The sequence below is a fragment of the Typopeltis vanoorti genome, chromosome 18 (assembly GCF_054136105.1).
Source record: "Typopeltis vanoorti isolate ZY-2024b chromosome 18, IOZ_Tvanoo_1.0, whole genome shotgun sequence".
Taxonomy (NCBI): Eukaryota; Metazoa; Arthropoda; class Arachnida; order Uropygi; family Thelyphonidae; genus Typopeltis; species Typopeltis vanoorti.
Window position 1 is genome coordinate 11,191,808 of NC_143566.1, and position 18,227 is coordinate 11,210,034.

Below are 18,227 nucleotides of genomic sequence, written 5' to 3' on the forward strand. Positions count from 1 at the left end.
TGTGTTTAGTGAGCTGCTATGTTTACTACTATATTTTTTATACAATAAATCTGTTCTGTTTGCATGCATACAGCATAGTCTGCAGGAGCAGAGTGTTTTTCTATTAAGTGTATCATTCAAGTTGTCTCTAATTACACTAACTGATCGTAAACATAATACACAGATGTTAAATGTCAGTTTATTATATTTAGCAATGAACAGAACTACTTGTTTTTCTTGCTTGTGCAGTATAGCATCTGTTGAGGTTGGAAAGTTTTTTTTAATGGTATAGGAACATTTTTATTGTAGTTTCAGAAACAACAGAAGTAGTAAAAATTTATTTATTCCTGAATAAAACCGAACACTTCTGGGTATATTCACAAGTTGTTGATCTACAACAAAATACTAGCATATATGAGATATCTATTATTGATAAGACAGAAGAACCACTGACACTTAAAACGCTAATGAATGTAGGATTCCCGAAAGTGTGGATAATTCCGATAATGATTGGATATTATGTATCCTATTATTGTGTAAAATGTATACTGAGTCTCAGTAAACAAAATAAAGTTCTCAGAAAACAAGGCACAATATGCATAAATGAAATACATATAATATGCACAACAAATTTTATGAGATGATTTGCTGCTTCATCAAACCATATGTATTCCTGCAACACCTAAGTGAATCACCTGATCAATATTATTAGTTCATTGGATTAGCCTCTCCCTATAATTTTTAACTAAACTACTAAATATGTATAGTGGCTGTTTATTATTGGTTAGATATTTATACTTTGCCTCTCCTCGTAAGTGCTTCTTGTACTGCTTTGGCTATGTCGATGATTTTGTTTGTATAGAGCTGTTGTTCAAGATTAGGATCTATTTCTTGCAAGGTTGCTGTAATTGCTGGACAGGTAAAGATGTGAGTGGGTGTCAGTTCAGTATTGGGGCAGTTGTTGCAGTTTCTATATGTTCTCATATCATCTCATATCCTCACTGATGCCAATGCATTGGCATCAGCGAGGGTTATCATGTAAGTTTCTTGGTTGAGCTAATTTATCAGCTGCTTCATTGTCATCAATGCCTACATGAGCAGGAATCCATTGTAAAATGCAACTTTTTCCTAAACACTTTAGTTGATTTAAGAGTTTATGGATTCCTTGTGTGAGCTTGGTATTGCAATTTTTGATTGCCACCATAGCAGATCTTGAGTCACTGTAAATTATAATTCCTTTAGATTGTTGAGATGATGATAGTTTTAACTAGGCTTCAAGTGCTTTATTTATTTCATAAAGTTCGCTGGTAAAATTGGAAGCGATTCTCCCAGATCCAACTTTTATTGAAAGTTTTTCACCTTTCAGGAGTAGAAGGAGAATGCCAGCACCTCCATTAATCATATTGGTGTCTGACGATCCATTGGTATAACAAATAACCTGTTTGAAGGATGAAAGAAGGTTGATAGTATTTAGGCCTTTTTCTTTGAGCATTTCTTTTGGTTCTTTTTTTTGTACAGAGTTTGGTAAGGTTTAGATTTATGGAGATATTTGAAGATAAATGACTGGAAAATAGAGGTTCTTTGTTTATGTGGGCATTTAACTGATCAAGACCTATTTCTTTCCTGGTAGTGTCATATTGTAAAGTTGATGATCTGCAAAGTCTGCAGCTTTGATTCCAATGTTCAGAAGTTTTTAGGGAGATATGATTGCTTTGGTAGCTTCTGATATTATTTATGAATTTTATGGTGGCAAATTTTCGTCTGTCCTCCAGCAGGTCAAGCCCACATTCCTGTTGGGCTCTGATGTTGTTAGTGGATGAGACTGCACCAATGATAATCTTGGATGCTTTTGCTTGTATTTTGTCTAATTTTTTCTTTTCCGTTGAGGCCAAAGGTGGCCAGATAGGTGCTGCATATTCCATTATTGGCCTTATTATGCAGTGTAAGTAGTTTTGAGGATTTTTGGCTTTGCACCCCACAAAGCCTTTTCAGTATATTTAATATTTTTAGAGCTCTGTTGGAAGTGTTAGAGATGTGTTGTGCAAAACGTAATTCCTGATCAAGTGTAATACCAAGGTATTTTGGATTTGTGACTTTTTTCAATTAGCTTATTGTCGATCATCACTTTGGGATTGTAGGAATGTCTGTTTTTCCTGTCTGTACTAAAAGTGCTTAGTTTTGTTTTGTCTGGGTTTATTTTGAGTTTATAATTGATAAAGTGGCTCGGCGTGGCAACGGGCCGTGAGAAAAGGACATCTTGGTGGAACCAAGAAATCCAAAAAAACTGTCCGGACAAAAAAGGAGTCCTACCTAACATGGCATAGGGTCAGGTCACCTGAGATGCGTTTGCAGTATGCTGAGGCACGAAAAGCTGCTGCTGAGGCAGTAAAGACAGCAAAGCAGAAGGCTTGGGAATCCTTTGGAGAAAGATTAGACTCATCCTATGCAAATGCAAACAAAGTATTCTGGCAGACCATCCGCCACCTTCGAGGGAGGAAATCGTGCAAAGCAAGGGCAATTAAGGCCTCTGATGGTGCACTTTTAACAACCGAGAAGGATATCCTCCACAGATGGAGGGAATACTTTGAGAGCCTTCTTAACCCGGGTGGCCCAGCAGTTGTGGACATCCAAGAGGCGCAGATCAGGGCAACGACTAGTCTCACAGCAGAAGAGGTCCATTTAGCAATAAAATCGCTAAAATCGGGCAAGGCTGCTGGCGATGATGAAATTCAGCCCGAAATGCTAAAAGCCTTAAATCGAGACGGTGTTCTCTGGCTGACTCTAGTGTGTCAGGCTGCTTGGCTATCTGGGCGAGCACCAAAGCAATGGCAGACAGGCATAATAATACCAGTCTTCAAGAAGGGAGACCAGAAAGATTGCAGTAACTATCGTGGCATCTCTCTGCTCAGCTTGCCTGGGAAAGTGTATGCTAGGTGCTTGGAAAGACAGTGCAGGAGCATAGTTGAGTCAAAGTTCCAGGAAGAACAATGTGGCTTTCATCCTGGTAGAAGCACAACTGACCAAATCTTCACTTTAAGGCGAGTCTTTGAGAAATCTTGGGAATATGCCAAGAATGTCTACACGTTTTTTGGACTTGGAGAAGGCATATGACCGGGTTCCTCGGGATAAGCTTTGGCAAGTAGTACAGGAGTATGGAGTGGATGGCCAACTGTTAGCTGCCATCAAGTTCCTGTATGAATGCCCAGAGTTTTGTGTCAGGGTAAACAGCACAAAGTCTGAACAGTTTCTGTTGGCCTCCGCCAAGGGTGTGTTCTGTCATCCCTCCTTTTCATAATATTTATGGACTGGATTAATAGGCACAGTCAAGGCAGTGAGTGTGTCAGAATTGGAAGATGTAGCATTCGACGTCTGCTTTTTGCAGATGACCTAGTTCTGCTTAGCTCTTCCACAGATGACCTCCAGCGGACCCTGGATAGGTTTGTAGCCGTTTGTGCAGATGCCGGAATGAAGATGAGTGTGGCCAAAACTGAGACATTTGTGGTCTCAAGACAACCATCCCAGTGCACTCTACGTGTAAGTGGAGTGCCAATGAGGCAGGTGGAGAAGTTTAAATACCTTGGGTCCATATTCACGAATGATGGAAAATGGGATGTAGAGCCTAGATACTCAAATTGGCTTAGCAAGCTCAATACTGCGGGAGCTTGGCCGTTCGGTAGTATTAAAGCGGGAGTTAAGCCAGAAGGCAAAGCTGGCTGTCTTCAATACAGTCTATGTCCCCATCCTCACCTATGGTCATGAGAGTTGGGTAATGACCGAAAGAATGCGGACATGAATCCAAGCAGCTGAAATGAGGTTCCTTCGAGGGATTGCAGGGCTATCAAGACTCAACAGAGTCAGAAGCTCTGCAGTTCAGGAAACCCTCAATACTCAACCGCTGCTTCTCCATGTTGAGAGATCACAGTTACATTGGTGCGGGCACCTGGTCAGAATGCCACAAGAGAGGCTCTCTTTGCCAAGCCAGAGGGTGGGAGGCCATGTGGAAGGCCAAGGACTTGCTGGATAGATTATATCCAAAATCTTGGGTGGACACGTTTGGGAATCCCACCAGAATGGCAGAGGATCGTGACCATTGGAAGTTCCTCTTGCAGCTGTTGCCCCCACAACCCAATTAGGAAAGGTGGGCCTTGAAGATGTATGTATTGATAAATTAAAGTATTCAAAGTTATCCTACAATTAATTGCATTGGACCAGTTAAGATGAGCACTGATGCATTATGCACTCTTCAAACCTTCAAACTTATAAATGATGGTTCACATATTTACACCTTTGAGTAATTCAAATATACTAACCAAATAGAGCATTCTCTTTTATTATTGTTTTCTAATATATCTTAAAATAAACATTGTGCCCCACTCTATGTAGATTTGTTTCAATTAATTGATAAATTAAAGTATTCAAAGTTATCTTACAATTAATTTCATTCGACCAATTAAGATGAGCACTGATGCATTATGCACTCTTCAAACTTTCATACATCAATAAGAATGCAATCATGTCAAATCGACATGAATTTTGTAGCACAGGTTGCATAAGCCACACGACAGCACACCAAACCTAAATGTGCATGCGACACCACTGCTAAATACCTACCTCTCTCATTTGAAAAAACAACATCCAATAATCCAATTTTCTTTAGAAATAGGAAGCAACAGTCAATAATTGCTTAAGCAGCATATATGCAAAATACTTGGTCATGTGTGTCATCGTGTGCTCTAGGCAACTATTTAAGAATGCTGCTGGTGAGTAATCATCAATAGTGTAGATGACGATGGGAAAAACAAAGGATCTTTCAGAGTTCGAGAAAGGGCTTATTGTGGGTTCCCGTCTGGCTGGAGTCATGATTTTGAAAACAGCAGAGCTGACTGTTTTCTCAAAAAGGTGAAATATCGCAGGTGTTTAATCTGTGGAAAAATATCCTGCATTGCTTGTCTAAAAGGCTTAACTGTGGTCGTAAGACAGTTTGTCAGTTTTTCAGACAATGAGATCATTGTCTGAAAAAGCTTGTACAGACAAACAAAACTTCCTGTGTGCAGCAATTGACTGAAGCAATTACAGAAGAACCGGAAAGTTTCTTCTACAGTAGTGTAAGGTACACCGTCACTGGATACTGGAAGACTGAAAAAAAGGTTGTGTTTTGACAAGGCATGGTAAATTTTGTTCTGTACTGATGGTAGGCAGACAGTTTGGCAGGAGCCCCATGAAGCAATGAATTCAGCTTGCCTTGTAAACACAACTCACTGTTTATAAATCACCACTCAATTCATGCACTACAATGAACTGCAACCACAGCAACCGCCCATCTACCACCACCAGTAGTATTTTTTTTTTTTTAACACAATCACAAACATCCATGCCCACATCGGGATTCGAACCCACAGCCTCTTGGCTGAGAGCAGATATGCTAACCACTCAGCCAACTAGACCAGCAATATTTTGTTTAATATTGTTACACCTTCAGTTTTTCTAACTTTGGTTCATTAATTTTTGCATGTGTCTGTACTGGTCTGACTACTCTTTTATAGATTCTTAGTTTTGTTTCTTTACTTGTGTTCTTATTCTTCAAGATGAGAGGCTATTGAGACATCCAGATATTCTACTAGCTTTTATTGCTTGCTGTTTTACTTCATTTTGTGTGATGCCATAGTTATTTAATTTTATTTCTAAATATTTAATCTCCTGAAATCACCTCATAATGTTAACATCACTTTTTTTTTTTCTATCTATATAAAAATCTGTAATTTATACTTTTTCAACCTTTTCATTTCATTACGGTGTGCAATTCCTCAACATTGCAGAGCCCTGATATGTTTGAGTTGCCTTGTGCTGTATTACTTCAACTATTGAGAGAAGGGTGCTTGTTAAATATAAAAAGTTGACATGTCAATCATTTGTTTTTCCTTCCTTCTGTAGGTTGACATGGGAATGACATACGATGAATTGAGTGTATATGGTAGACTTCGTAAGCCTGGTGGATGTGGACCATTTTATATGTTTTGTAAATTAGTTGCTTTATGGAGAGACCATAGCACACCATCTCAGGTAATATATTTTTTATTTATATTGCATTAGAGAATGATTGATTCTTTTATTTATTTTTTTATGCAAAATACAATGTGCCATTTTTCACAAGCAGTAAAATCACCTGGTTCTCTGCCTTTCAGTACCATGATCCTGCTCCCCAAACAATCTTTGATCCCTCTACAAAAACATTTTTAATTTGAAAACTTAAAAAAACTTCTCAAGTAGCTTCTCCAATTTGGAAGATGCCAGAGTGTCCATTCCTTTGCCATCTGTATTTGATCTCATCATAGCTTTTGTTACCCATCCATTTCTTTACATAATCAACCCAAGAATTTCTTAGTCTATCAGGAAATTTTCTTCTATCTAATTTTCTCTCTGGTATTTCCAAAACGTTTTCTCCACTGATCCTCTTAATATGTATCCTTCCAACTTGCACTTTCACTTTACAAGGTCTTCCATGAGTGCTATTTTTGTTCCTGCTAACTTCAATACCTCTTCATTAGGTTTTTTTTTTGTTTTCTCCTTCCGAGAAATCTTCAGTGCTTGCCTATAGTAACTCATCTCAAAGACCTGCAATTTCCTGATTATGGATTTTGCATATGTCCATGTCTCACATCCATAATTCAATGTGAACACATAGGATTTTATTATTCTTATGTTAGTCTATTTATTCCAGAGGTCATTAGTGATTTATTATTCTAAAATGCTTCTTTTGCCTTAGTTATTTTTGATTTAATTTTCATTTACTGTTGTTCTATCCTCTGTAATCATTACTTCTAAATAATTATAACACTTGACATTTTGATTGAATCCCATTGATACTTGTAAATTTGAATTTTGTTGTTGTTTTTTTGCTTATTACCATATACTTGGTTTTGGTAGTATTTAATACTAAGCCATAATTCTGACTTTTTGATTAGTTACTTACTTACTTAATCCTCTTCACTCCACTTGGGAGCATAGGTCTTCCACCACCATTTTCCACCGGACTCTGGTTTTCGCTTCTGCTTTTATTTGGTTCCAGTTTTTATTAATATTTGCTATTTCTTTCAGTATTGTTCTTTTCCATGTTTCTCGTGGCCTTCCTCATCTTCTTTTACCCTGTGAGTTCCAATCTAGAGCCTGTTTTACTATTATTTTATCTTCTTTCCTCAACACATTCCCAAACCATCTCCATTTCCTTTCACGTGTCTGTTGCAACATGGGTTTCTGGTTTGTTCTCTGCTGTAGTTCTTTGTTTGATATTTGTTTTGGCCAATATATTCCCAGTATCAGTCTTAAAAACACTTGTTTAGGAAGACCTGGACATTGTTAACTATCTTTTTGTTTAACATCCACATTTCTGATCCATACATTAGTATTGCCTTTACATTTGAGTTAAATATTCTCATTTTAGTTTTTTTATGGACAAATTCTTGTTTTTCCAAATATTTCTAAATTAATTGAATAAGCCAGCTGTTTCCTTCTATTTATATCTTCAGTAGTACCTTCTTTTATTGATACTATTGAACCAAGGTATATAAATTGTTCTACTTCTTTAAGTGGTATTTCTTCTATTGCTATTTGTTTATTTTGCTTTGCATTTATTTTCATCAACATTGTTTTATTTTTATTTGATCACTTTTTTTTGGCTGTTTCTACAAGTGTTGTTGTTTTTTGTTCTATATGTTGGTGCTTCTGTGAACGTAAGCAGATATCATCTGCAAAATCTAGATCGTGGAGTTGGTTTTGAAGTAACCATTATAATCCTGTATTTCCATTAGATACTTTTCTCATCACCCAATCTATGACAATTAAAAACATAGTAGGGGAGAGTATGCAACCATGCCTTACACCTGTCTTTGTTTTAAATGGTTCTGAGAGGTTATTTCCATGTATTACTTTAATTTCAAAATCTTCATATTTTTTTAATTATTCTTATTATTTTTTTTTTGGGAGTCCATAATTTATAAGTAATTTCCATAGGAAAGATCTGTTTATACTGTCGAAAGCTTGTTCAGAATCGATAAAATTTAAATATAAGCTTGCCTGCCATTCCAATGATTGTTCTGTGATAATTCCTAAAGTAGCAATGTGGTCAGCCCATGATCTATTGGCTCTAAATCCTGCCTGTTTTGGTCTTAGTTGTTTTTCTATTTCTATTTTGATTCTTTCTAGTATTATCCTTGCTAGTATTTTACTTATAACGCTCAGCAATGTTATACCTCCAATTTTTGCATTGAGATAGGTTCCCTTTTTTTGGGTAATTTAACCAGTAATCCAGATCCCTGAAATTCATTACGTACTCAAAGTAGCTTCATACAATCCCTTAAATTCATTCACACACTAGATGCACTCGCTTCTCTCTAATAGAAAAAAACTTAGCTCTTACCCCTTTCTTGACTGCAAACAAACTTAACTTCCATGAATGCCCTGGCGTTTTCTCTCTCTTCACCTTCCATATAACGAAAAATTTCATCTATTGATATCCTATAAAAGCCATTTAAACGTTTATAGATCTCTATCATATCATATCATTTCTCTTTCTCCTGTTAACCAGAGTCTGCAATCCATATACTTGCAACCTGTCCTCATAATCTAAATCATCAGCTTCCCAATGTAATCTTTGTAACTCTTCACTGCACCCTTTCCACAGCTTCTTTATCCTCTTGGAAACCGGAACACCAAATCGGTGCACAATAGTCCAGGTGCTGTCTTATCAAGACTTTTATAAAGAGGCAAATGACTTCCTTATCCTTACATGTCAAGGCTCACTCCAATATTGAAATTATTTTCTGAGTTGTATTTGCAACTTTTGCTATGTGACCTTTGAACATCAAATTCCTATCCACCATTACACCAAAATCCCAAGTCTCATCAGTTTTTTGTAGCATAACTTTACACTTACTAACATTAAACTGATAGCCATTTTTGCATGCCCAAATTTCCAGAGTTCACAACATTCTGTAAGTGCTAGATATCAGTAGCATCTGTGATTGCCATGCTTATCTTCACATCATTGGCAAACAATTGCACATCTCCTGTTAGACCCTTCCTGATGTCATTAATGTATAGATTGAACAACAGTGGCCCAAGGACTGAATTCTTAGGTACACCACTGGTCACCTTAAATTTGGCAGCTTCACATCCACTGTATACCACTTTTTTAATATCTGTCAACTGTCCACTTATTTCTCAAGCAGCAACAATTCAATAAATTTTTATCATGAGATTTCTCCTCTACTCAGTCAATGTTTGGATAATTAAAACCACCCATAATAATTTAGTAGCCATAAAGCTAAACTAACATTTCATCGTTTCCCCTGCAACTGAGCCGCCAGGTTTGTAGCAACACCCCACCACATATTTCATTCTGTTAGCCTCCACTTCACACCAGATAGCCTCATACTTACTGCTACATGGGACATTACCATCATTGTTTTATTGCATTTCTACTCTAACTAGATTAAGTCATTTGATATCATTAGTGGCATTCCTCCTCCTCTTCTGTTATTCCTAAAAATAGTATGCCCATTATACTCAATCCCAGTTATCATATCTGATTCTGATAGCTAGGTTTCACTAATGCCAACAATCTTAGGCTACAGCATATTCAATAAAGCAATGAACTCCCTTTTGTTTCTGATGCTCCTGGCATCTGTATATAGTCATAACAAATTACCACCTAGCCTATTCTTATAATTAGATATACAATCTATTTGGCCTTGTTGTAGAAGTTTCTCTTTTCCCTTCCCACGAACCCAAAGCATATATTTCCACCCCTTCGCCAGATGCATAACCATGTTCCAAAACCATTCATATCTTTATCATGTTTGCAGATAATAGCTGAACTTTCACACACATTTTCCCCATTCCTCCCTTGATGATATAGTTCCCCTGACTCTCTATTAGGTCGCATCCCAATAAGTAATTTATTTCTGTTGATCTTTCAGTAACAGTATTTAATTCATAAATTGCATTAATTGTACTTTTTCCTGACATGAATCCTTTTTGCTTTTCACTTATATAGCATTTAATTTTAGAAAGCATTCTACTTTTTATTTTTAATAGTATTTTTGAAGAAATTACTTTGAAAGAATGTTAAATGAAACAAGTATTGACAAAATGATAGTAGAAAATTTTCAAGACAAAATGCTAACAGGAATATATATCAATATTTGATATATACAGGTCAGGTCAGTAGAATAATGGATGGTCAAATCACTGTCACTTTTGTCATACTGTTTGAAATGTAATATTGCTTGTCTCTGTGTGTGTGCGTGCATGTGTGCGTGCGTGCTCCAGATGATGACCTTAATATGAAGGTCAAAATGTCAGGAAATTAAACTAATTATTCATAACACAGTTATAGTGTTTATAATTTTAATGAAATGAATGCTAATCACTGTATAGCATTAAAGGAAAGGATTATTATTATTATTTATACTGGCACTTTGTGGAGTCAAAAGACTCATCACAGAAGACCCACACTTTCCATTAACATAATACCTATCATACATCTTAAACTTGTTCACTGTTGGGGTGCTCACAACCACCTCTGGCAATCCATTCCACTAATTCCCCACTCCCCAAGTGAACAGCCTAATCTGCACACCCTTACTAACCACACTTTTTGACAACTTCCAAGTGTTAACCCTTGTTTTCCCCCTACTGTTGTGTATTGAAAAATTTGTTTTGTGTCAATCTTATAGAATCTTTAGTAACTTATAAGTTTCTGTCATTATCCCCTCTCCTCTACCTGTCAACTAAACTCTGTAACCTACACAGCTTCAATCTAGCCTCATAGGGTACATTCCACAGACCTATCATGAGTTCGGTCACTCATCTCTGAATCCTTTCCACCATCACCTGATTCCAAATAAACCCAGGTTACCAAATATGTGAACAATAGTCAACAAGTCGCTGAATCATAGCCTTATAAATAAGGATAATAACCTCCCTAACTTATTTGTCAGTGTGTTCTTCAACATCCAATTAATCCTCTGAGCTATTTTGCCAATTCTTGCAATATGTTATCTGAATTTCAGATCTCTATCCACCACCGTCATAATACCCCTAGATCCCTTGCTTCATCAATTTCCTGTAATCTAGTACCATCAAAATATGATATGAATTATGTAATCTTTTCATTCCAAAGTGCCTTACATTTTACAACATTAAATTGACAATCATTGTTCTTTGCCAGCACTGGCAGTTTGTTTAAATCCTCCTGCATGATATCTATATCACCTTTATTAATTATTGCTCTCCCCAGTTGTTCATCATCAGCAGACAACTGAATATTTAATCAGTTACAGAGGACTTTCTCTACGAAGAGTTCTAGGTAAGATTTATGCAAACATAGTGGAATGCATTGCCTGACTCAGTTGTGAGTTCTTCATCTGTAAATGAATTCAAGAGGTACAGTAGATATTGTTTTGATAGTTTGGGTCTCCCGTGACGAGTCTACTAACTCCATGGAGATACCTGTAGTAATAATAATAATAATACTTGAAAAGAAGTTGAGAAAATTGTTGAAGAGAAACTTAGAGGAGAACAAGCTGGACTTAGGCAAAATAGAGGTTGTCAAGATCGAATTTTCACTTTAAGACAAATAGTTAAAAATTGTGAGAATAGGACAAGGATCTGTACTTAAGTTTTGTACATCTGGAAAATGCATACAACAAGGTGCCGAGATAAAAGCTTTTCAAAACACTACAATTATATGTGTTAAATGAAACATTACACAGAGCAATTCACATAAATTCACAGTTACAGTTGTAAAATGACTGTAACTATGAAAATAGTTGTGGTCTTTTTCCTAAAGAACAAGTAAAATATTTAAGCTATTCAGGCACAGTTTTTAGTGAAGATAGCAAGTTAATTAGAAATAGATGACAGAATAAGCAAAGCTGGTAAGGTGGGTAGCCAGCTGAATAAATTTATATGGAATAAGAGAGAAATTAGCCAAAACACCAAACTAGCATGCAAATGTACAAGACAGCGTTCAAACTAATTTTAAGTTATGGATCTGAGGGTTGGATTAGAAATAAAGTACTTCATCAAAGATTGGAGACTGCAGATATTAGAGTTCTGAGAAATATTAAGTGAGTGAACAGATGGCATCATTGTCAGAGTTATATTAAACATGAAGACATTAGGAAGGAAATTCCTAATGCCTTCGTGTGTGAGGGAGTGTCCTTATACACAGTTTGGTCTGCCTTGAAGATACTCATGTAATAATAATCCTTAACTGTTCACTTTCCAAAGTAGGTAAATTTCAGACACAAGGAAGAACTTTATGCACTCTAGGAGCAAAAGGACAAATTGATCCTTTTGAGAATGAAAACTGGATTTTATAAAATATATAAAACATATTTTATGATCAATTTTAGCGATCTTTTCATTTCATTATGAGATATATGGTGGGATGGGAATAGTTTTGTTGTGATCTTGTGTGTCAGGGGTGTGAAAGACTAGGGGACTGCATGCAGTATTTTGTCTATTTTAAAGGGATTTTAGCCATTGATTAAAAAATTGTGAAGATAACTGAGTTCTGTGGCAAGAAATGTGTCATTTGATGTAATAGCCCTGGCTCCGTGTTTAAGTGTTTTGAGAATTCTATACTGTTGGAATGGATGAATGGATCCTGAAAATGCTTATGTAAGTACCTTGCAGTACATTTGTAGGTTTACTCTAAATGGAAAAGGATAATGAACCATTTGTTAGTCATGTATCTGGGAAGGGAAGACAGTTGCTTGTGTATTTTTCTATAATGAAGTGCATTTTTACATGTTGGCTGTTTAAATATGGTGCTAAAAAAAATGTAACTAATGTGTCTAGACAATCTACATAGCATATTCAGACTATAGTTTTTTTTGTGTGTGTGTGTCACTGTTAAGTACTTGGTTTTTTGAAATGCCATGTAGAAATTGACAAGGAAGGAGGGGAAAAAACCTGTTGCAGTTCCATCTAGCTGTTTGTGTATTTTTCCTTTTTCTCATATTTCTCTTTGTGGTACATGTCTAAATACTTTCATATTCTTATTTCACTTGTCTCACCATAACTGTCACCTTCCTAATCTTCTTTTTACTGCTCCTGGGGCTGGCCATCACCTCTCTGTATTGGATCGACAATATTTTCTTTTTTATGTAGCTATTGCTTCAGTCTTGTTTGTCCATTTAACACCAATGTGATTTATTGTCCTCACTCAAGGGATTTAGTCATCTGGAGCTTCTTTCAAACATCCTTTGACCACTTCCCATGCACTGCTAATTCCTCTGCTATGCAGTTTTTCATAAGAATCACTACTTCCAGCTCCCTTCTCATTCTTTCATGATCACTCTTGTCAGTTGGAGGCAAAACAACTATTGTCATTTATATACAGATTTTCCAATGCTATTACTTCATCTAATATTCTTGCTCTATGAGCTCCTTCCATTAAATGCTTAAGGTAGTTTTCCTCTAGTAACTCTAAATTCTCTTTTTTCTTCTCGTCCTGCATGCTTTCTCATCACTAGTTTATATCGCCATAGTTGAAAATCACTCATAATACCCATAATCATCAGGATACTTATAACCATGTAGTTCATCTTTCTATGCAGTTTACAATCCTCTCAGATGACCTTTACCTGTAACATGTAACTATTATAATACCAGTTAATGACAGAAGTTGCTTAGGTATAATTGTTTATTTGTAGAATTTTCAGATGTGTTTCATAGCCATTTTCAATACAGGAAGAGATGACCACAAAAATGAGAGAGAACAACAATTAAATTAAAAGTGTGTGATATTAATTAAGAATTATTTTATTTTTATTTCCTGATATATATTAATGCAGATGGAGTTATTTACCTGCAGTCAATAGCACATATAATTATTATTATTATTATTACATGACACCTCCAGGGAGTTCCGAGACTCATCGAGAGAGGGTACCTACTCTACAACTCTCCGTCTCCACCACTCCACTGACTGCAAGTACCTTTATCATCTACACCAATGACCGGCCTGGTTGACCGAGTGGTTAGCATATCTGCTCTCCAGCCAAAAGGCTGTGGGTTCGAATCCTGCCGTGGGCATGGATGTTTGTCTGTGAAAATACTAGTGGTGGAGACAGAGAGTTGTAGAGTAGGTACCCTCCTTCAATGAGTCTTTGGACTCCCTGGAGGTGTTATGTAATAATAATAATTATTATATGTGCTATTGACTGCAGGCAAATAACTCCATTTGCATTAATATATATCAGGAAATAAATAAAAATAAAATAATTCTTAATTAATTACAGTTTGTGCAATACACAAATGATGAGTATTAGGATAACTTCAAAAATCAAGAAAGTTTAAGGCAATTGTTTTTGTGTTAAGGTTGAGATTATGAATGTGTGTTTCACAGCTTTCTTTGTATTGTCTTTCCAGAAGAAAATAGATTTTATGTAGAAATTTTGCATTGTTCTGCAATTCTTTGGTTTTGTAGTCCATAATAAAAGAGCAGGGGATTCTGTAAACTCCAGGAAAAGAAAGAAGAGGATATTTGTCTTTTGGAGTGATAAGGAAAGTATTTAGTTGACAAATTGGTCAGAAAGAGACTTGTAGGTTAAACTGGTGAAGAAGTCTTGCTATTCTTTCTGAAAGTTCTTTAACATGTGGAAAACAAATTCTGGAAACTTCTTCTTGAGGAGGATTAAGATGAAGGCCATAATTATCAATTATTTCATCATTAGAATTAAAGGTAGCTCTGATAATAGACAGTTCCTCATTCGGAAGAGAATCATTTGAATATATTTTAGGAGCTCTGTTGACTACAGATTTGATTGCACCATAATATTTCTGACAGAGGTAATGATGCGAGTTGGAATCAATGTATTTGCCAGTATGAGTTGGTTTGCGGTATACTGAGAACCATTCACTGTCATTTGATTGATGCAAAATGAGAACATCCAGGAAGACAACGAGGTCAAAGAAACAGAGCATATATGGTTTGCTTCACATCGCCAACCTTCTACAATGAAGGTATACAACTCTTGGTGCCCCGTTATGATAAGTGCCTGAACAATGGCGGAAATTATGTAGAAAAGTAGTGAAAGATGTCTACTTTAATTTCCAATAAAGTTTTTTTTTGTAAGTATATTTTGGTTTCTCTGACAGCCCATTGGAACTTACTTTCTGGAAGTACCTGAGAAACAGCTAAGAAAAATTGTGGAAGGGAAGCTTGGTGAAGAACAAGCTGGATTCAGGCCAAATAAGTGTTGCCAGGATCAAATTTTCACGAGTCAAATTGTTGAGAAATCTTGGAAATATAACAAGATTTTGTATTTAAGTTTTGTTGATCTGGAAAAGCCATATGACAAGGTGTCAAGAGGAAAGCTCTTCAAACACTACAGTTATATGGTATAAATGGGATATTATATTGAGCAATACATAGTCTCTATTTAAGCTGCGAGTCAGCAGTTAGAATTGAAGAAGTACAGGAAGTTTGTACTGCTATTCATTATCTATATGGATTTCATTATGAAGGAAAGTGGTATTAAATCTAATATCAAAATTGGTGATATTAATCTTAGCTTTTTTTTTTACTTTATGCAGATGATTGGTATACTTCTGATTAATTCCCGTACAAGTCTCCAAGATTCCCTGACAAAATTGAATACCTGTAGTAATAAATTTGGTATGAAAATCAGCAATAAAAAAACCAAGATGATGAAAATAAGAAGCAACATTGAAAACATCGTCTGCATCCTCAGTGGTGAACCTATAGAAGAAGTAAAACATTTCAGCTATTCAGGCACAATTTTTAGTGAAGATGGTAAATTAAATATGGAAATAGCAACAGAATTACTCATGCTTGTATAGCAGTAACTCAACTGAATAAATGTATATGGAATAAGAAAGAAATTAGTCAAAACACTAAATTAGCTATGTACAAGAGTATTCAAACCAATTTTAACTTATGAATTGGAAGGCTGGGTTAGAAATAAAACGCTTAATAAAAGACTGGAGACCTCTAATATGAGAGTTCTGAGAAAGATTAGTGGAATGAACAGATGGCACAAATGGAGTATCACATTAAATTAGGCTATTAGAACTTGCCATTGTTAGCATTCAGGAATGTGTTAATAGAGCTAATCTCAGGTGGTATGGTCACTTAAACAGAATGGAAGAGGAAAGATTAGCAAAATAAGTGTTCTTTGACAGGTTGGCAGGAAAAAAGACCCAGAGGAAGACCAAGATTTAGGTGGATTGATACAGTAAAAATTGTGTTAAAAGACTGAAATATAAGCTCAGATAATGTAGGAATCATGACAGATAGATCAATTTGGAGGAAAATTGTTGATCGGAAGTTAGTAATGGTGTAACCTTTTCATGTGCTACTATCATGATTGTCCAAGTGAGAACTGTAAGAATTAGAGTATTCTTTCATTAGTTAGATTCAGACAAGTCAAAACCATTCATCCATTCAAATTATTGGACACACGCATTCACAAGATTAAAGAATAATAATAACTGTTTTTATTAATGCAAATATTAATGCAAATTAACTGGCCATCATTAGTGCATCAGCATAATTACAAGATGAAGCTATAACAAGGAACAGAGCTGAGCCAGGTGCTGGAGTGCCATAATATGGGTAATTATGAAATCAAATGAGATTACAATTAAACCTAAAATTAAATTATGCAAATTACAGAAATTAACTTAATTTGGATAACTGAATGAAATAGCATTATATTAAAAATGGGGGCTAACACTTGCCATTGCCATTTATAGGGATGAGACTTTTGTAAATCTTGGTGATAAGTAAGCTGTCATTCTGATTTAAGTTTGGGTGGTGTAGAAGTGCTTCAGCACTCTCTTTAAACAGACTCTCAAACCTGAACTGTCACTGACATAAAAGGTAAGTATTGGACCAGAGGCTATTGTGATCAGTGTCCACTCCATGCTGAGCAAGGCAGATTTTTCAGGCTTATTGTTGGTGATACAATTCTACAAACAAATCAAAGGAATCTTGAAGACTCCCTGTTCTCTTCAATACAGTCTCAATCTTCCTTTTGTTTTGGGCATCTGGCCAAACTTGGAGGCATCTCTACCAAATTTCTTAACCAAAAATGAACAACCTACACTTACGCATCAACTTCACCATGAAAAAAAAGTAAAGGACGGGAAATTAGCCTTCCTGAATATCCTCCTTTTCCGTACACCATCTGGAATACTTACCATATCTGTTCACCATAAACCTATCTTCACAGGCCACTACATACAGCAAGATTTATCCCATCATCCATCTCAAAAAATAGGCATCTTCAAATTTTTGCTCAGTAGAGCAAATGTTATCTACTCCAATTCCCCAGCTCTCCAGCAAAAACCGAACATCATCCAGTGCATCATACTATAGAATGGCTTCACCTCTAGGAAGTTTAAATAGTCCTAGACACATACAAGCCTAAACTCAAGAACAATCCTGAACCTGAAAGAGGAGTCCCTATTGCATCTTGGAGGCAATTACAAAGATCCTGAAAAGATACAGTTTAGTCCTTGTATTATTCCTGTAAGCAAAATCTCCTCCTGGATACCATCCATGAAAGATAAATAGGTAAACACAGGGAGGAGTTTACTGGGTTCGGTGTGAGTGCCTCTGCTTGTATTTTGGACAAATGGGATATTTGATCAAAAAACGATTACAAGAATACTTGTCTTATATCACCAAACACTAAATCTAAAAAATCTGGTCTTGTTCAGTGTGAAATGGACACTGATTACAATATCCTCTGGTTCCATTACTCACCTTTTATGTCAGTACCAGTTTAGGTTTCAGTGGCTATTTAAAGAGAGTTCCTATCTATCACCACAATTTGGGAACATCTCATCCTTATAATGGCAATGGCAAGCATTAGTGTATTCCCCCCCCCCCTTTTTTTTTTAACATAATGTTATTTCATTCAGTTAACTAAATTTTGTTAATTTTTGTATTTCAAATAATTTAATGCAAACTCATTTTATTTTGTAACCACCCATATGGTAGCACCACAGCACATGACTTAGCTCTGTAAATAGGATTAACATTCCTTATTTGTGGTTATGCTGATGATGGCTCATTAATTTCTGGCCAAAATATCTGCAATAATAAAAATGATTATTATTATTTAATCTTGTGAATGTATGTATCCAATAATCTGTACTGTGTCACAAGTTCCATTAAAAACTCATGTATACATTAATTTTCATGCTAT

At 35.9% G+C, this 18,227-nt stretch overlaps 1 protein-coding gene across 1 annotated transcript in view; it reads left to right on the top strand.

The window, feature by feature from the left end:
* Window positions 1-18,227, top strand: part of Nadsyn (NAD synthetase) — a 396,250-nt gene that overhangs the window by 340,895 nt on the left and 37,128 nt on the right. Inside the window, exon 18 of the mRNA XM_090408625.1 lies at window positions 5,911-6,039. Coding sequence (XP_090264751.1) covers window positions 5,911-6,039 — 129 coding nt within the window. The remainder of the gene's footprint in view (window positions 1-5,910; window positions 6,040-18,227) is intronic.